This window comes from Zonotrichia albicollis, chromosome 5 (assembly GCF_047830755.1).
Source record: "Zonotrichia albicollis isolate bZonAlb1 chromosome 5, bZonAlb1.hap1, whole genome shotgun sequence".
NCBI classification, from domain to species: domain Eukaryota; kingdom Metazoa; phylum Chordata; class Aves; order Passeriformes; family Passerellidae; genus Zonotrichia; species Zonotrichia albicollis.
Window position 1 is genome coordinate 10,965,873 of NC_133823.1, and position 20,462 is coordinate 10,986,334.

The 20,462-nt window shown below is 43.2% G+C and overlaps 2 protein-coding genes across 5 annotated transcripts in view; one reads left to right on the plus strand and one right to left on the minus strand.

Moving 5' to 3' along the window:
- Positions 1 to 20,462, plus strand: part of LRBA (LPS responsive beige-like anchor protein) — a 368,802-nt gene that overhangs the window by 204,322 nt on the left and 144,018 nt on the right. The window lies entirely within an intron of this gene.
- Positions 758 to 3,201, minus strand: MAB21L2 (mab-21 like 2). Its single transcript, XM_074540774.1, has one exon. It carries the CDS (start codon positions 2,345 to 2,347, stop codon positions 1,268 to 1,270), a length of 1,080 nt encoding a protein of 359 aa, XP_074396875.1. The 5' UTR covers positions 2,348 to 3,201; the 3' UTR covers positions 758 to 1,267.

Below are 20,462 nucleotides of genomic sequence, written 5' to 3' on the forward strand. Positions count from 1 at the left end.
TCAGGCAGAGCTTCGCTTTGGGAGAGGGGGCTGGGGCAGGGAAGGAGATCGGCAGAGAGCGCCCGGGTGCCGGTGTAGGATCGGGCGGTTTCCTGACGGGTTCCCACTTATCTCCTCGTCTGACTATGCTGCGGTGCGATTTTATGCTGTACTTAAAAATCTGGGCAAAAACAAATGTTTGTTTAAAAAAATATCGACCGGTTGCTCTAAATCGCATTAATTATTCAGGGTAGATCTATACTTCCTTGGTGTCCAAGTCAAATGGATAGCGCGTTCTCTCTGGGCAGCGAAAGCAAACAGCAGTGGACTTTTAAAACAAAATGCAGCGCTCGAGATTTACCGGGGAAAAATAGAAACAAGGAAAACCATAAGGAAAAAAAATTAAAGGGAAAAAACCCTACTGTAGGGTGGAAAAGGCATGCTGTAATTCTGACTAAACTGTGGCGAGCTGCTGTGCGATGCTTCATATATTCCAAGATTTAGAACAGAACCTTAGAGTAACAGAAATATAGCAGATGTTGTCATATGCTGAACTACAGAATATATAAGATTTTTTTTAGATGCACTTTTTAAAAATGGAAACTAGAAGGAGGTTTAGAAAACATCAGTCAATATGCTGAGCTAAGGCTTGGGCTAGGTGTTGCATTTAGCCTATCTTTACATCTCGTGGTTTCCTTTATTTAAAAAAAATATTCCTTCTGAGGTTCAGAAAGAATGTATTTGCCTAAATTTAAGAACCATTCACAAAAAGTCAGCGTAAAGTTAAAGTAATATTTTTATTACTATTTGCAACAAGTCAGTTGTGGGGCACATAATCTGACCTTGGCACCGAAATACATTTAACATCAGTAAAACTTTTTTAAAGGGAGATTTGTACATATAGTTAAATAATTTTTTCACTTGGTGACAACATTCAGGCAAACAAGAGAGCATAAGAAAAGGACTGTACATGGATTGGAAAATGTACCTTTCGGGTTTCGTTTTGAAGTTGCAAAAGTCCGATCGCTTCTTTTTGTGACCTTTTAAAAATTCACATTGGAGGACAGGAGGAGAGAGGCTCTTCCCTTTTTCTGTGCAAGGCGGTGAGAGTTTATGCCGGGAGAACCGTCGGCAAGTTTTTAAAGGCCGAGCTGCAGGTGGCTGGGGGGGTGGCGGGGGCGCCTGTCTTTCGCCGCCTCTTTCCGTCGTCGTTCGCGTTAAATAGAAAGTTTTTTAGGCGCTGTTGTTGTTTACGGAGGGCGAGTTTTTGTGCGCGGGCGTGTTAACCCTATAGCTTGTCGAGGCTTTTGGGATTGGTGAGGATTTCTCTGGCTAGCCTCCAGGTCTGTTTGGCAGCGCTTTCCAGGGCCGAGTGGGGTTTGCCCTGAAAGAGGTCTAGGTTGGGCAGGAAGTAGTGGGGGCAGCGCCGGCACTGCAGGCAGGAGATGAGCTGCAGGAGGATGCCGTTCAGCCGGTCGCCCAGGCACGCCTCGTCCCAGTCGGTCTCCCGCGGGTGTTTCTCGCACTCGTACAGCAGCAGCGTCTTCATGTGGTAGTTGTTGAGGGGCTGCCCGGGCAGCTCCAGGTGCCGGTCGCGCAGCGTCTTCAGCACCGACAGGCACTTGTTCCGGCAGCCGCCCATCAGCAGCCGGTTCTCGGCCTCGCCGAACTGCAGCACCCACGCGTCGCTCTCGGCCGAGCTCTGTTTGCCCGTCAGCGAGTAGCACTCCTTGGAGAGCAGGTTGAAGCCCTCCGCCTTCACCTCCGCCACCCGGTTGGGGCCGGGCCAGGGGATGTGGGGCATGGGCCACTGCGCCGCGCTGCGCGGCCAGATCCCGGTGCACTTGAAGGCCGGCGTGATCTGCACCACGTAGCGCTCGCGGATGCGGAGCTTCACCTCGCTCGTGTCCGCGATCATCTTCACCACGTCCCGGTAGCTGCACTTGTCCACGGCCTGGGCCACCAGCGTCTGGAAGCGGGAGCGGATCTTGCGGGCGGACAGGTAGCCCGAGGCGGTGATGAACTCCACCCAGAGGGACATGCTGCGCTTGCGGCCGTCGCTCAGCTTGAGCACGGCGCAGCCCGGCAGGGAGCCGTCGTCCACGAAGTTGAAGACGCCCATCTGGTTGAGGTAGAGCACCACCTCGAACTCGGTGGGCGAGATCACCTCCAGCCCCTCGTAGCGGGCGTCGATCTCGCTCAGGGAACTGATGAAGCGCGGCTCCTGCACCTCCACCTCCTTCAGCACGTCCGACACGACCTTGCACACCTCCCGGATGGTCTTGGCGATGGCCGCCTTGCGCGCCTGGCAGCGCTCCGTGTAGTATTTGTTGAGCTGGTAGACCAGCTTGGCCTGCGCGGCGATCATGTTGGGGCACAGGTCCGGGCTGTACACCGGGCTCTCGCAGTACGTTGAGGGATCCAATGCTTTAGCGGTGGCTGCAGCTTTGCGGAAGGCACTGGCCAAATCGCAGACCCCCACCGCCTCCGGGAAGAAGGCGGCAGCGGCGCGCCAGTGAGAGCAATTAAAGAAATCGGGGAGGGCGGCGAAGCACAAAGGAGCGAAGCCCAGCGCTGCCCCGGCGAGGAGGAGGAGGAGCGGGCCGGTGCGGGCTCGGCGGCGCTGCTGGTGATGCCGGAGCCGCTGCCGGAGAGGCGGGCAGCCCCCGCGGGCTCCCGGAGCGCAAAGTTTTGGATGGCGATGGGGGCAGGGAAGTCTGGGCTGCCTCTGCGCTCAGGCGCCCACCCCCCCGCGCAGCGACAAAAATGCCGTTTCAATAGTTCATGGAAAAAATACCCAAAACAGCAAACAAACTTCCCCAGGACTCGCAGAAGGTTCCCGCAGAAAAGCCGGTCGGCGGCGAAGTTTAAAACCGCACACGGTACGAGAGGAGGAGAAGAATGCGAGCAATGCCCTCAGCGGAAGAGTGAACTCTGTGTCTGTCTGTCTCTCTCTCTCTTTCAGTCCGTGGCACCGCCAGAGATGTGCATGAGTTTGGCTGCCGCTCGCTCAGACTGTCAGGGGGTGTTGTTGATTTCCCTTTTCCTGCTGGAGGCGTTGGCTGAACCCGGCTCTGTGGCTGTCTCTATCTTTAGGCGCAGACGGGTGCACTTGGTCTGGGATCTCTCATTCCCGTCCTGCAGCTCTACATAGATTGTTGTGAGAGAGACTGTATGGAGAGGAGTTGTTGCTTTTTTTTTTTTGGTTGTTGTTTGTTTTCTTTGCACAGACTGTGTTTTATCCTGAGCGGGAGGAGGGCGTAGCTGCCGTGCCCGGGATGGGTTCTCCTCCCCCTCCCCACCCCTGGAAGTGCGCGCCGGGGCTCCCGGTGTCCGCGCCTCTGGCTCCGCTCCTGCCGCGCCGTGTGCCCGCGTCCCTCTCGCGGCGCTGCCGCCGGGCCCTGTAGTTTATGAATGGGGCCGCGCGCGGGCGCGGGGCGGGGCCGCGCCGCCAATCGCCGCCGAGCTGTCAGCGCCGCGGCCAATCGCGGCTCGCGGCGCGCGCACACGCGCCCGCGCTCCCGCCCCCGGCCCCGCGCCCGCTCCGCGCCGGGGCTGGAGCCGGGATGGGCTCCGGGAGGGAGGCTCGGGGCGTCCCGCCACCCGGCGCGGTGTGTGTGTGGGGAGAGGAACAACAAAAAATCCCTGTAATTTCGCCGTGGCGGCCGGTGAAGGGCGAGGTGAGCTCGCTGCTCCCTCCGCCCGTGCGGGGGGACCCGGCGGCAGTGCCGGTGTGTGCGGGGAAAGGGAAGAGGCGGGCCGGGGCTTCACCGCAGGCATAAATCTCATTTCGCTTAATGCCGAGCCGCAGCAGTGAAAGTGAGACCGTCACCGGAGTAGCGTGGCACGCCTTGTTTTACTGCCCCCAGTCACCTTAATTTAGATAAATCTTGTGTCACAAAGTTCTTTTCATCCTCCTAAAGCGGAGGATTGAGTTATTCAAAAGGAAACGATATTTTATGCAAGTTTGTATTAATAAGAATATGGAATGGTTTGGACATAAAGCCGTAGCTCCGTGGTGTCAGGTCGGAGGGAGCTCCGGGGCAGTACCTGCTGCGGAGGAGCCTGACTGCTTTTCCTGCGGGAACTTAGCATGGAAGGGAGGGCATTTTCCCCACCTCCAGTGCTCGGGGCGAGGGTGCGCAGCTGCTTTGCCCTCCCCCGGGCCTTGCAGTGCCGCGGTGCGGGCCGGCTCTCGCCCGGGAGCCCCGCCGGGTCCGTGCCCGTGCAGACGCGCGGTGCGCTCCTCCGTGCGGCGCCTCCCGGTAACCCGGTGGGGCTCGGCTCCTTGCGCTCTCCTCCTTTGGCTGCAGCTGACTGATTTTAATAAAGAAAATACCGCCGTCTGTTTTCTGTGTGCGCTTAAATTAGAAACATGTCTGGTGCCGGCCGTACCGCTGCAAGAAGTAAGTATAGACGTGCCCGGCGCCGGTGCGGCTCCGTCCTTCGCGAGGAGAGGAGCGGCTCCCGGCTTCCCTGCCTGCCGCCGGGGCACGCTGCGCCAGGGGCTGGAGGGGCTGTGCCGGCGGTGCCCGGAGCTGGCGGTGTGAGGTGTCCCCGCCGGGCCCGGGCCCGTCGGGAGCGAGATGAGCCCAGGGAAGGCTCCGAGGGGTGCGGGAGAGGGAACGGGCTGCCCCGAGGGCAGAGCGGGGCTGGCGCCGCTGCTCTCACGGTCCCTGGGTGTTCCGGCGATGCGCGGGCTGGAGCGGGGCTCTCGCCCCGAGGCGCGGGTCGGTGCCCGCGGAGCTGCTCTGCGGGGCTGCCGGGTCCCACGCCTCGCCTCCCGCTCCCTCCGGCAAAGGGAAGAGTTACTAGGGCTGGCCGTGCCTTTCACACGCCGCCGGGGCGTACTCGCTGCCGGGCTGGCGCTGCTCTCCGCGCCGGAGAGGGCTCTGCACAGCCGCCCTCCGAGCGGAGATGGGCAGGAGGGCTCCGCGGGGTCTCGCTTCCCGCAGAGAGCGCCCAGCCCAGGGGTTACCGTGTCCTGGGCGCGGAGGAGGTTGCCGGAGCCTTCAGGCGGCCCTGGCAGTGGAGGGGGCACACGCGTTCCTTTTTTCGGGGTAAAAGCAGGAGGAGAGGGTGATTCCCTTCCCACCCCTGCGAAAAGGTGCCTAATGATGTAGCGTTACCAGTGTTCAGATTTAAAACAATTCATTACCAATTTTCCTGCCTGAGGTTGAAGCCCTAGTAAATAATAAATCAGCTAAACAAAAGCTGACTTTAATTTATTGCCCCAACGCTAATTAGAAACATCATTTGAGCAATAAACTTAAACACTTCCAGCAAATAATGCACGTGAAATCCTTCTCTCCCGTGTCTGGGCGTTTGTGGCCGCACTGCATTAAGACCAGCTTCATCTGTGGCGGAATTTGCTCTCGCCGGGATGAATAATTGAAGGGGGAACAGGATCCGAGGAGGCTATAATTGAAGAGCCCTTGTCACCTCTGCTTTTATGTATGTTAGTGTAGAAGTCCATCAGCAGCTCCTTGATGGTGTATAAAACGAAGTGGCATCCCCTCCAGCAGCAGGAGATACTGTATTCCATTAAAAAAGACCGTGTGCGTGCGTGTGCCGCAGAGAGGGAAACTCTCAGGGCTAAAAGCCACTTGAAGTCTTCAGACCGATTGATCTGTATTCTCTCGTTATAATCCGTCTCATCATACTTGAGTTAATGAGGCAGGGGCGGGGGTGATCTGATGGTCCTTGACAAATTCATTAGGGAGGCTGCGGGACATTTTATTTGACTGTTAAACATCGTGTTTGTTTGGTTTAAGCAGTGCCAACATCAGCATGCTGCTGCCTGGAGCTATAGTGTTTTGTTAGCGAGGGCTTCTGTAAAAAGATACTGGGAAGGGGACGCGGTGTGCAGTGTTTGCTCTTGCCTTGGCTCCTCCTGCCCCCTCCCGCTCGTACGGCACGGAGCTCGGGCGGGTGTAAATCCAGCCGTGCAGGCGAGGGATGTGCCACGGTGTTCTCTTCATGCTCGGGATGGCAAAGAAGCAGCGAGGGGCTGCCGTTAAGACTTCTTTTTCTTTTCTTCTTTTCGTTTTTTTTTTTTTCCCCATCAAGAGAGCATTATGGATTTGTGTTAACCGCTGAAACAAAAAAAGAAAAAAAGCTGGGAAGCAGCTCAGAGTTTTAGCAATAAGCGTACAAGTTTTTTTTCTGTGTTTTGATATAGCATACTTTCATTTGATTCCCTAACCTGCTTATCGACGTGGCACACGTTAAATATTTCAGTGTTTTAATAATGACTGGTGTATTTTAAAGTTTCTATAACATGCTACTGATATAAGGTGTAATTTTTAAGGTAAATCAAAGTTTAATCAAAGTGACTTAAGGCTATTAAAGGATTTCTGCCAAGCCTGTCCTTTGTCTCTCCCTTGCTGAGAGGCAGAGGGAAAAGTGAATTCAGGAGCAGGTGCTGCCGAAAGGGCTGAGAAGTATTTTTAAGAATAGCATATGAAATACGTATGTGTTTGTATATGCTTTGTTCGTGACAGCTTTGCTTATGAGACCCAGCTAGTGTTCCATTATTTTCTAATAGTTGGTTTCCTCTCTGTCCTTTCATTTAATGGAAACAGTTTTGCAGAAAACGGAATAATTAATCTGCTTGTGGAACCTAGCATTGTGTTATTTTTTTCCTGGAGATCAGTCTTCAAACATTCTCAGCTTTAAGTGCTTTGTAGGACTCTGCTTCCATTTATAGAAGAACTGTATGGGAAAAGAGCTAGTGCCCTTTGCCTGTCATTTTCATACATTCCTGCACTGCTGATGAAGCTTGAACTGCTGCAGGGAATGTATGGATTTGAAAAGAAATGATTCAGTAATGCACGTTGCGTTTCTCCACCGCAGAACCGGGTTCATAGTTACAGCCAGCGTTGTGCTGGGTCTGGGGGATAAAATTCTTTTTGCATTCGATGGTGTACAGTGTGTACCTTTTTTTGGGAGTCATGGCTGGGCTTTAGTTTTAAGGTCTGATCTGTTTTAAGGTCTGTGTGTATGAGGTTAGTTGATGGCACACACCGGAGGAGTAAGGATGATTTCATTTTTACCAATGTCATTCATGTATCTCATCAGCCTAAAGTGTTGTAGAAATCTTGTACATTTTTTTCCCTGTGAAGATTGAGTGGTATGGTAATTAAAGAATTCATACATGTTTTTAAGTCTCCCCTAGCTTTCATTTCTTTAGCGGGAGAGGGGTTGCTTCCAGCTACTCCTTTAAGTAGCTTATTTATGCTTTCCTGTTCAGTCTTAAAATGTGAATGTGTTCATAATCTGGTGTTTAACCATAAACAATCTGCTACTGAGGGACTTTTTCTAATGCTTTGAACTTTGCATTAAAGGTAGCATCTTCTCTTTTCTCATGGTGACTAAGGGTGACTTCTTTTAGCTGTTGACTGGTTTGAGTGCTAAATACTGTTTTGTAATTTTATCTTTGATAAGTTGGCAATCAGGGAGAATCAGACATGTACTAAAAAAGAACAATTCTAGTGTCTTTGTAAAATCTTCTTCTTGTTAAAACTTCATGTGGGCCTTTTGTTTGGATGCAGTTAGTGTGGGTGCATGCTGTTTCATCCATTAGAAGTAACCAAGTTCATGTGTGTTGGCTGGTCTTTATTTATAATAACTGATTAATTATGCTAATAGCATCACTTTTAAGAAGTGAAAACATGTAATATGCCAAAATTTTCTCAACTTCACCTCCAGTTGAATTCATTAACACTTATTTGCTTGAGAAAAAAATATGAGGTGGACTACAGAGATAATGTCTGATTCTTAATAATGCTGAATCAGCACTTATTTTAAAAGTATGAAAAATTCAAAGATAAGCAAAATACAAAGATAAGCAAAATCAAAGTTTTGGAAATGAAAATAGTATTCATTTGCATGCTTTTGGGGTTTTTTGGCAGTAGCTGCAGATGATTGTTCTGTGTATTGCCTTAGATGTTGAAGTCTCTGCATATGCGTGATGATGCCAACAGACAGCAGCCTGTGTGGTTTTACTGGTTATTTTTGGGATCAAAACCTTCATGTAGCTTTGTCAAGACAAAACATATGTATAAGTTCACCTAAAATTGTCTGAGTTACACTCTTTTAAAATGTCAGTTTCTAGGTCCAGAGGCAAAAGCTCTTTGTTTATAAGCTTATACTTAAAAAGGTGCTTTTTCAAGTACAACATATAGCAGTGTGAAATCCTCTGCTCCTCACCAGCCACTGTACAGGTTATAACCTTTCAGCGAGTTTCTGTGAGGGCAGTTTATAAAGGGAAAGGGTGTTGTGGGAGGAGGGAACGGAGGGGGCTCAATCTTCTCAGTAGCAGTGGTGACCAGCACAGAATAAACCAAATTTCTCTCTCGCCCTTCTCCCTGTATTTTAAGATGATTTTGTTTTGACTTTGAGTCTGATAGGAAAAGCATGAAGTTTTTATTTAAAGGAAGTCCCATTTGAGCAGTCTTCTAACTGTTCCCTCATTCAAATTAAATGCACATTTAGAACCGTCTACTTTTCTGTGCATTGCACTTCATAGTTTTGAATTTTTATCCAAAGTACTATGTTGACATAAAAGTAGTAAACTACAGCTTTTAAAACCATTGCAGGCGTTTTGTTGCTACTTCTAATGAGAGAATCAAATCATAGCTAATCCTATTTTATATCTTGCTGTGCATATCTTATTTCAGAATAACTTCTCTATGTTAATATGCTGCTCTCTTTTTAATTTTCTTATGAATTAGGTAAAGTGTGTGTGCAAAATAGTTCAAGGTACCATCTCCCACTGCTGGAAAGGGGAAACTGCATTGGCTCAAATAATGTCTAAAAGCCATCTGCATAGCTTAATTGAAATAATATTTGGTGATCTAAGAGATGGAAATTGTTCCTTTTCTTTAACCATCTGAAATAAAACTAGGATGTAAACCAGCTGTCTTGGCCTATGGAAATCAAGGTTCTGCCAGTCTGTTTCTTTTCTTCATTTTCTACTTCTATCTTCCTTTATTATCTTTGTATCCCAAGGAGTCTTTCTTATTTTCTAACTGGTTTTGTCTGCAACAAGGGGCTGGGTTGGTGTGTTTAAATAGACTCTGGATAGAGTGAAAAATCTTTGATCTATGGCTATGACTGCTTCCAAATGATTTGCTTGCTGGGACTGGACACTGTCCATGCCCTTTCACTTCGCTATCAGATAGGCACACAAAAAGGACTTGACATGCTACCAGATGCATAGTTAATCATTGCATTAGGTCTGTAAAGGGGACCATCCAGACTCAATTAGGTCTATCATTTTTAACTAGTGTTTGCTCTGTAGTTTGTTTGGAGTACAATATTAATTCTGACTGCCATTCTGTTTATCTAAAAGGGCTTTAACACAGTTCTATGCTGTCATTTTCGAGGAGTCTTCTCTTAATTTGTGCTGTTTTGTGTCGATTTAAAACATTGTATATTTGGTACTATGTAACAAATATTGCAGTGTAACATATTATCGGAAGCTTTAATGAAAAAAGTTTTTTATCTTTTTGTAATTCAGCAGTTTTCCTTTCTCAATTCCAGTTTCAAAAAAGTGCATTTGAAATAACCTAAATGCAGCAGCTGGCATATATTGAATCAGCATTCAGAAGTAAAGCTTGCAAGGGTATCAGGAGTTTTGGAACTGAGTCTTAAATGCTGAAAACCAAGTGGAAGCATTTTTCCTCTCACTTATTTACCAAGAGCTCATTTTTGTGTCTGGCACTGCACTGTTTTGTGTGAGAAGGATATTAAGGGTGGATGAGTTAAAAAGGTCCAGCTGTAGAGTAAAAAAGCATTACTTAAATTATTGTTCTGAATCTTGCCTGGGAGTTCTAGGAGTAGTTTGTGTATTTACATTTACAGTTGTTAACTGTATGCACTCAGTAAAGTCCTCTGAAAATTCCTAGCCTTTTCAGAGTTTCAAAAAATTAGTATTCACTACAATTCATAGATGTAGCCAGTCCTTTCATGGTATGAAGAAGCTTGGGTGTTCAAATTCTATAAATTTTTTGGATTGCTCATGCTGTCTGCATTTTCCAGTCATGATTATATTGTGTATGGCAGGCCCATGAAAGCAGTAACATAAAAGCACATAAAAGACTTTTTGATTGAAAATTAAAATATAAGAAAGGAGGCCTAATCAGAGACTTTAAAGGTATTTTCTTTTGGTTTTAATATTTATTTATTTTGGAAGAAAGGAGGAGCAAGGCATTCAGCTATTAACTTTTAAAAAAAGTCTATATATAGTTATAAAAACTGTTGTATTGAACTTCAGATTATAGTTCAGCCTTTACTTTAGATCTGAGATTTCTTGCTTTAGTTCTTTGCTTCATGGTTGTCAATATCCTTTGGAGGAGGGCACATGCATTAAAATGTAGCATCTATCATTTAGTTGTAGTCACAGGGATATTTAGAAGTTGCTAATGGACTTCCAAGATGCAGGATGTACAAGTGGATACTACTCAGAAGTGCCAGTTAGGGCTCTCTGGGGACTTTTAAATAATTTATGGCTACCTGCTGCTCCAAAATACAGGTGTGTGTCTGTGTATTTTCCATTAATGTTTCGCATTGATGCATATAAATACTCAGTGGGCAATAACCCTAATACAGGAGTCCTTTAGAGGTGCAGGCAGGTGGCTTTACCCCATCCATCATCTGTCCTGGAGGTTCATTCTGGCTGGCATCTGCATGCCAGCACGTCTCCAAAGGGGAATTGTTTGTGTACTTTGGGGGCTTCCAGAGTGCGAACTTGAAAGAAAGTGGGGCTTGAAATGCGCGGTCATTTGTGAATTTATGTTTTATCTCCCTTCACTTGAAAATTTATGAGGAGAGTGACTTAGGGTGCTTGCGTTGTGTGTTCCAGGGCTTGCCCCCACTGATAACACCCTTGTTGGCGTGAAAGTGCAATGCAAATTATGACAGTTACAACCTTCTGTTTTGTTTAACCTGTCAGTGGATTTCCTGGCTCAGTGCTGAGGGCAATGGCGTGTTCAGCTAGTTCCATATTCACCTAAACTTAAAAGGTCAGGTTTCTACAGGCAAGCCTAGTCAAAGCCTAATTGATGAGGAGGGCAGGGGGACAGAATTTACTGTTCTGTTGGCTAGTTTCATATCGTTAGGTTGTCCTGAAAGCATCAGGCAGTCACAGCCCCTTTCATGTAAGTGCTGACCCTAGACAGGAGCTGACAATCAAAGGAGGCAGCCACAGGAACCGGTGCAAGCAGGCTATTGATTTTTCAGTTAGGTCTAAGTAGTTTGTAGTATGGGTAATGGGTGACAGAGGCAGGTATGTCATTATCAATGAGCTCCAGAACAGCAGCGACAGCCCCCGCTCATATTTCCTTCAGCACTGACAGTAGGCGTCCTGCACTGGTCAATAAATCGCCCAACCTTTCACTGACAAGTGACTTGGGGCTGGGGGGGAGTCAAAGAGCTAAACTTCTCGTACTTGAACTTGACATGGATGCAGAGCAAGGATCTCGACATCTGCGTTCCTGGCTCGCCGGGCAGGGAGCCGAGGAGAACGCAGGGAACAGAACAATGGGAGCTGTGCGGCCACGCAAGGTTAGCTTTATTTTGTGCCCTCTGCAAAGTTCAAGATTTTCCTGAGTTCGAGTGAAATAGCTTAAAACAGCAGCTTTCTGTATCAGCGTGATCTGCTCCAGTAGTTAATTTAGGTTACCATGGCAGGGCTTTGTTTTTACTTTAGTATTGCTCTGCATTTAATCAAGGTTATACTGCCATAGCAGTACAACAATCACAGCCTGCCATTCAAAATCCACTTTTAATTCCTAGTTTCCTCTTCTTAAATTTCATGTATGGAGACTATTTAAAGATATTGGAGGTTTCATATAAATCCAAAGTGCTAGCAATACAGTTTCTGTTCTGACTACCAATGCTGTTTTGGGTCAGTAGTGGAGGACCAATACTTCAGGAAGCTGAATAAAGTTTTTATGGCTTGGATTTTACTAGCTGTGGTTTCTGAATTTAATAGAGGTAGATCCAGATTTTAGCTTTACACTTAATTAAATTCTGAAAGATATTGGGAGAACATAAAAATTGTAATAAGTGGTGGGTTTTTTTGGTGTTTTTTTTTGGGTTTTTTTTTTTTTTTAAGTATACCTGTATGGAAAATCAGTTACATGAACTCATGCATCTTAATCTGAATTTCATGAAGTTTTCTAGTATTGTTACTTTATTTGAGCAATGTAAGTTATCTGCATTTCTTTTAGAAGTTGGAATTCAGTCAGGTTTTATGCTGTGCACAGATGTTAACAAAATAGTATATGCTTATAATTAAAAAAAATCTTTAGACAAATTGAAATAAAGCAGAAGAGTAAATGTTTTGAAAAACTTCCTTAAAATAACTCATTGCTATGGTATCTTGTTCAACAATGTTTGTAATGTTACACAGAGCAGGAATCTGAGACTGTGTGTGTTGAATAGCTGCAAAGTATCATCTGTGACTGAAACTTTCATCTGTCTGCAGCAGCTAAAGCTGTTTTCTTCGTGGCTGACTCTTTAACTGCAAGGGCAATGTTGACACAGACGCAAGAAGTGGGGTTGAAATTTATCACTGGATTATGAAATCCTTTAATAAATATTTATATAAGCTAAAAACTTGAATACCTGTTTATTTGGAGCAGTTATGAAATTGATTAGTTGTAAAAAATCTGTTTAGATACTGCATTTACCTATTTGCCTATTGAACAAAGCTTTGGAAGAGGGACTGGCTAGCTGTCTTCCAGAGGAAAAAAAATTAATTTAGTTGGATCAAAAGTGTGCCAGGTTGTTTGAGTCCTTCCATATTTAATGGGAGTTTTTCTTTTGTCTGTTGTTTTTTTTATCCTGCAGGGCCTTTTTTTTCTTTTGTTAAACTAGGTGAAAAGTACAGCCATGCAATCTGAATCTTACCTTTTCTTATAAACAGGTCCAGCCTCCTTTATTGGATTTTTAGTGTTGCTGGCATGCTGTGTTATTGCAGAAATGTAAAGAGGAGTGTAGAAAGGCGACAAATTAAATTTTCATGAAAGAACCCCCTAATCAGCAGTGACAGGGTAAGAGAAAGATGATTGCCACTTGGTCATTGTGGAGAGGCACTTAGACTTGGTGTCAAGGCTTCTGTTAATGATGACTAATGTCTTTCTTGGAGAAAACGCATGCTCAAACATGCCACAGGCCAGAAAAAGAGTGGGGGAATAGGCATATTAAGGAAAAAGGCTGAGAATCCTAAAACAAAAGCTTAGGTCTTCAGATGAAAAGGGCACAGTGTTTTTGCAATGTAGAAGGTACACCTATGGAGCTGTTCTTGTTGCACTCTTCAAGCATAATAATAATAATAATAGTAATACAAATGTACATAGGCATATACTATTCTGGTCTTCATGGTGTCTGTTACTTTAATTAAAAAAGGAGATGGTAATGACACAGATGTGTAAGCACTCTGGTCAGAAATAAACAGTCACATTTACTCTTCTGTTAACAAAGCTTGCTTTTCTAAAGGAACAAAAACTGCTGCAAAATATTCTTTCCTAAGCACAGGCTCTGTTCTGAATAAACCTTCCGTAGTCAAATGTAAAATGACTCCAAAGACCTTTTTCAAATCTTTAAGCTTTGGCTTTTAGGTATATTGGCAAAAAAGGGGTGGCACATGTCATTCCTTCAGCTTTTCCCAAAGTGAGACCTTTCAGAAGGGCATTTTCAATGCTTGTCATATTTTTTCATATATATCTTATTGGCCTGACAAGTCTAGAGGACCATGAGAAAACAGATGTCATTGCATTCAGACAACACTAATTACTCTGGGATTTTTGCAGCCTCAGTGCCTGCTTGTAGCTGTCGATTATGACTGTTTATGTGGCCCATCATGGGAACACGATGCACATTCAGATGGTGTCACCAGCCTTTGTGTTCCCTATTATCACAATAAGATGGAAAAATCAGCAACAAGCATCACAACAAGGAAATGCCTTAATGGGAAACTTCTGCATGCATTTTGCTAAAGATTGCATTCACAGTCCTTATTAGATTTAAGTGTTTCAGCATCTGTTTGCTAACTGAAGTGCAGCACGGTGGCTGTCAGTGTTCACCATGGTTCTTTATGTTGCAGGCTTTCGTTTTCTGCAATTGCATAAACACCACCTGAAAAATGCTGATTGACCCAGCAGTTGTCACAAATTTCCTGCCTCTAACCTTTGTACCAAACAGAGATTTTTCTGTGTCACAGTTCACATTAGAAACCAGCATCCTTATTTTATTCTCTTACGGACTGCATTGTTGGTACCTCCTTGGTTAAATTTTCTTAGCGACTCTGTAATTTCAGAGTCTCTTCTTCCTCTGCAGCAGTGACTGCTGCAGGATTGCTAAGGCAAAGTTCAAACAGTGGTCACGCCGTGGCCTCACTTTGTGTGTTATCTTGAATTTTGGTGCGTGTTTTATAAGCACAACAACCGATGTTAATCACAGATTGGAAAATGAAAGCTCCAATAATGTAACTTCACATGCTGATGAAGCAGAAATAGAAGCAGCTTTATCAAAGATGTATGATGAGATAAAACTGCAGTCTCTGCTGTACAGTTATAGTAATTATGACTAATGAACCGTCCAGTCTGGATGAAATGGCATGCCCACAGGGACTGTGGCCAATCACTTGTGACTTATGCAAGCTGAACAAAACATTGATGGTGTTCCAGATTCCCTGTAAGAACAGGAAGTGTGGTCTTTGTTTGGAACGTCAGCTTTGTCAAGTTATTTTCAAGCAGTTTAAGAATAAATGGCATTAGTAAATAAAAGTCTTAAGGATTAGGATTTGATAGGTTTTAAAATGGGCATAAAGAATTAAAATTTGCCACATCAAATATACCTGAATAAAACCCCCTGTGAGGATGGCACATACACTTCAAAATATACATCAGAATTGTTCTATTAATTTCCAATGTGAGTCATTGGAAGCACATGTTACATTTTAATATGCTGAGTACAATGAAAGTCAAAGATACAAAGCATATGAATATAGGCTTGGATCTATTCAGGTTTACTGTGGTAATTTGGGGTTTTAACAAATTTGCTTGAGACCTGATATTTTCATTTTTGTAGCACGCTGCATTTTAAGCCAGCCATAATTTTTAAGTGGGAGAAGACAAGTGTACAACCTGAAAGACAGTTTCTTGCAGAAACATGGAAGCAACATACAATGGAGCTTCAGTAAGTTTTGATAAAGTATAGACTAGCAGAGTAGTGATTTTAAATCAGTTTATTTTTATGAAGACACTGTGTGTAGCTGTAAAAAAAGAAAAAAATACCAGAATTCTGAATACTGAAATGCAGATTATGCAGAGACTTCTGAATTTAGTTATATGATAATAGCAGAGCACAAAAAATAATTTTCTACATGTAACTTCGTGCTGAATTACTTGGGCCTAGTCTGGAAGCAGTTGTGGATCAGCAAATGTTTCAAGGATTTGGGAGTTAAATGATCAATATGTTACAGATGTTAGTGATACAGTACAATCAGTTTAGCATTTTGACTGAACCCCTCCAGAAGGCTACAAAGAAAAAAGAAATTTAAAAAATTAGTCGCAAGTAAACTAATGTAAAAGTAAGAAACCTCCCTCCACCCACTTATCCACCACCTCTTAACCATTTAGAACAAAATTAAAGAATAATTTGACAAAAGGCGTATGTTGGACTGTTGTGCTGTTTAACAGTGGTTTACCCACTCACACTAGAAATCTCAAATACTTTGACACTTCTGTTTTATCTATTTTGAAAGTATACAGAGACACTTCAAGGGCCTACTAAAAATTAGAATCCTTTTCTTTTGTCTCTTGCAACAAAGCATACTGCATCAAATGTTGCAAATGTGAAAATATTGTGTACAGTTCAGAGAATAATGTTAAGATAAACAATGCTGGTAAGTAAATTCTGAAAATTACTACATTTTGGTTTTGATAAATAATTAAGGGTAAGATCTTTTGGAGACTGTGGCACACTTAAGTATGAGTCTTCCACAATGTCATTTCAGAATCAATAGCATGCAATACATTATGTACATTATCTAATTTTACTGCACGGAAAGTTGCATTCTGATTACTTTAATGTTTGTATCAGGCTTGTGCCAGTGAAGTCAGGACTGCATTTGTTAGATGATATACAAATTCTCATTTTCCTAAATAATTATTAATTTAAAGTAGTGGATTTAAATACATAGTGATTTTATATATTTATATATATATCTATGTGTGTGTGTTGTAGCAATATTTGGAAGAAATTTTCATATGTATTAAGATGAACTTGATACTTTAAGATTGTATTTTTAGGAGTGTACAGCTCTGTCATTTTTTTTTATGAAATCACCAGTAAAATTCATATAAAATTAAGCATGGATCAGCTTTTTATGTGTTTGGGACATCCATTGTTATCCCTTTGCTATCTTCTATAGATCTGAATGCATTATTGGTGCTTCTGTGTAAAATACCACATGGAGTTGTAGCTACTTGGAACTTGTATAAATGATGCAAATAAGAATTGAGGAGCATGGGATCTCAAGGACTGAATTTTATCTTCCTGTTGCTATGTGTATTTGTGTACATCTGTAAGATATCTAGAATGTTGTTATATTTGGGAGCTAGCTTTTTGTGTGAGAGGGGCTGTGTTTGGGATTCTGGAATCAGAACTGTTGCTGATTTTTCCCTTAGGCTTGCATGATAGAGTTGACTTTCTTATGACTGTAGGTATAAATCAGTCTTTTGATTTGAGAGACTTATTGAAATAGAAAATTACTCTTCAGTGCAGGAAACTTAGAATTCAGTGCAAGTGAGAGCAGCTTTAACTTTTGCTGGCTTTTGTAATGACTATTACAAAACAGAGTTGGTCTCTGACCAGCTTGTCTTGCTTGCCTTAATCCATCCCAAAAATATCCCTGGTTAGTCTTATGCTTGAGGCAGGTGGAGGAAAAGCTGGTGAAAGTGTGATTGTGTTGGCTTTGTCTAAGATTGTCCTTGTACCCAGGTGTCTTCAGCTGCCCATTTAGGGGAGACTTGTCTTGTGAAGTTGTGGCAATCAGAGGAAACCTTGGATTTAAGATCTGCCTCCTGTTACTCTTGGTGTGGCTTCTAATCTTAACCAGTGCTGATCTAAATCCACAAAAACTCATTGAACTGATTTGTATGACACTGTTAGAAAAACAAAGAAGATCCCAGCAGAGTCAGGAAGAAACTATTTTCCTATTACATCAGTTTTGAGATTGCTTTTTTTTTTGGTTCTGCCCTTGAAACCAAAGTCAAAATTTAAAAAAGATGTATCTCAACTAGTGGTATTAAGAAAAAAAGAAAGAGTAAAGTTAACATCTTTTATCTTTTTTTTTCTTTTGACCAGTTGGCTGTAAGTATCAATCACCAGTGCTTTTGGAGGGGATGATAATAATAATAATACAAAGCAATAATCACTAGCCTCCAAAATGTAACTCAGCAGTGAAAACCAAGGCATTTTTGGAAGTGAAATGCTTTTTCTGTTTGAAAACACAAACTTTTAATTCTTTTTGAGAATGTGTTTGAAACCTTTCCTTCACACAGTGTTGGGTTTGATTAATAAAATAACCAGTAATATTTGTAATGAGTATTTTCTACTTGAGTTGATATACAAAAAATCTGATACAACATTCCAGCAGTGAATGGAGAGATATATATATATCTCAATAGAAATTGAATTTCAGGTATTTTTTACTCTCCCTACACTTTTGCAATTGTATATTGTGTCAAAGGTATTTGTTTCTCAAGGGCACTTGCCAAGCTACTTGTAGATACTTTAATGTTGTTTGTTGGAGTCTGAATTAGAGATATTTTTGTTGTTCTGCCTCCTAGCTATCATTATTTTAAAGCATCATGTTTAACCTTAATTTTTTTTAATTTTTACAAATGCTAAGATCCCATGTTCTCTGTTGCTTGTAGGTGTTGCTTTGCTTTTTTCAAGAATCCTAAAACTAATAAAGTAAATATCACACCTCCTATATAGTATTAATCTTTCAGAAGTTTGTCCTGTGCTGGAGAAAATAAATAATTAGAGATAGGTAAGAGATGAATGATGTGTAGGTGTAAATACTCTGTAGATTTAAACATGCTGCATGGCAACTCTAGGTCTCTTTTGAGGTAGTCATGAAAACTTAAATTGTGTGCCTCATATATTTAAGGCCAGTGAGCCCATATGATTTTATTAATGTGCTGTAAATCTTATATTCACGAGCAGTGTTTACTACTGCGCAGTATATTTAAAAGAAAATTTATACCTTGCTGCAGAAGGAAGGTAGGCTAGTGAGAAAATGCAAGGGTGGATCTCAGACATTTATCCCAGTCTGACAAGTATTTGCAAGGAATTTGCTCCTGTAAATTTCTGCTGGGAGCAAATGGTACTCATTCAAGCCTCAATTGTAATAAAAACCATAAATACTTATTTATGCATACACAGGTGGAGCACAGATATGTTTTTTGTCATAGTGAAACTTTGTGTGTGTGCACACATGTTACACTCTGGATCATGGGATGAGCTTTTAATTCTGTTTTAAAGCAGTCCATTATTCAGTTTTCAGTAGTACCTGGAAGACCTTACTGGAGACCCTGGACACTTTTCTAAGGAATAGTGATTGTCTTTGTGAGATGTGTCTTTGGCCACATCATTCCCTTCCCATCCCATTTCTTCTGGACCCAGCAGCATTCCCTAGGCAAGAAGGATTGTTACACTAACTCAGTGTGTGAGTTAGGATGAGCCACAGAAAATCAAGACAGGTAATTTTCCACAGAGAAGACTGATTTGACCATTTTTTGGGAAACTGCTTGTGCTTTCCTTCATTATAATACCTAGGAAAACTCCTTTTGGTCCCTTGGGAATATCAGGAGGTTGCTGCAGCTGTGATTGACTCCAGTAGTGAAGCTGTCTGCATGGAAGTTCCTTGCCTAATGCTGTTGAAAGGGCAGTGATTATGTCACCAAGGAAGCATTTTTTATTTGTGTGGGTGCATTGTAGGTTGCACAGAAAAATACAGTTAATGTACCATGTGTAACCTTCCATGCTCCTTAAGCTTGCACTTCCACCTTGCAGTGGTTAAAATATTAGTCAGCAGTATAAAACAGGTATTCTCAATGCCTAAAGAGCTGTTTAAAGCTTCTTTTTTATGCTCCTTACACTTTTATACTCTTCAGAATGGAATATCAGGTTCTTATGCCATTTAAAAAGAAGGCATGTGTACTTTGCTATGCAGTTTTCAGTTGCAGGAGGCAAAAAAAGCATTCCTCATGATGGAGATGTGCACAGAACAATTCAAGAAATTGTTTTGGAATGTGTGAAAATTCTACACTTTGACATACTTTGTTGCCACTGAACTTACTCTTGTAGATATGTGGTTATATAATTTGTTTCTTAATGTGTAGCATTAGCAGTCATTTCTCTAATTATTATTAAGTATTTTATCTAAATAGCCTCAGTAATGGGAGATCTTTTACAGGTTTTTTTATAGAATATTGGGGGGTTTTGGTTCTTGCTGCAACCTTCAGAAACTTCTTAAAGAAAAGAAGTTTCTGAAGGTTTGTTTTTGTTTTGCCATGTCCTGTTAGAATGGAAAGTTGCTATATGTGGTGAGGAAGAAATGATTGGGACATACCAAGTTGTTTGGAGTATCTTGTTTTCCTTGTGTGACATTATGTCTGGGGGTAGTAAAATTCAGTGTACAGCTACATGCTGCCTCAGGTAGCATGGAGCAAGTTTGGTGTGAGGTGCTGTGACCCTGCCCTCCCTGCTCTGACACTGTTTGAGCTCTGGAGTGCACGCAGGGGCGGCTGCTCCACTTGAGAGAAGAATGCCCCCACCCTAGCAGAGCCAGTTTTCAGCTGCTAGAGCTCCCTGAAATAGTGTGTCATTCCCTGGTATTTGTGCTAATGGAAAGCAGTGTTTGGGGTAGCAGGGGTGTGGAACTGTAGCAGCCTGGATTTGTGTTTGCTGAAATAGCTGTGGAAGTGATGCTCTCAGCCTGCTTTTCACAAGTGTTACTCTCTTGTGCATCCTCTGGATTGTGGGAAGAAGTACAGGTTTTTCACCTGGAATGGTAAAGTCATCTTTGCCTCAGGCATTTCATAGACATGAGAGTTTGGGTATAATTTTTTTTTTAATTGGCTTGTGTTACAAATGACAACGAGGATCTTTCATGTTTAGATGAAAGCAAATTGCTCTGCTGTTTTGCTGTATTCCTCGTAGTCTTTCTGAGTTATTAAAAGATTGTTCTTCTTCCTCTGACCCCTCTGACACAAGCTTTCAACCCCTGCAGCTTTTTGGACACGTGTTCTGTCACCCTTTGGATGCTCTGAAGAACATGGAGGAGAATTGAGGCATGCACTAATGTGCCCTAGTACCCTAGTTTACAGATTTATTATGCTCCTGGGAGAGCAATGCTTTGACGTATCCTATTATCTTGAAATCATCCTTAACTCATTTTA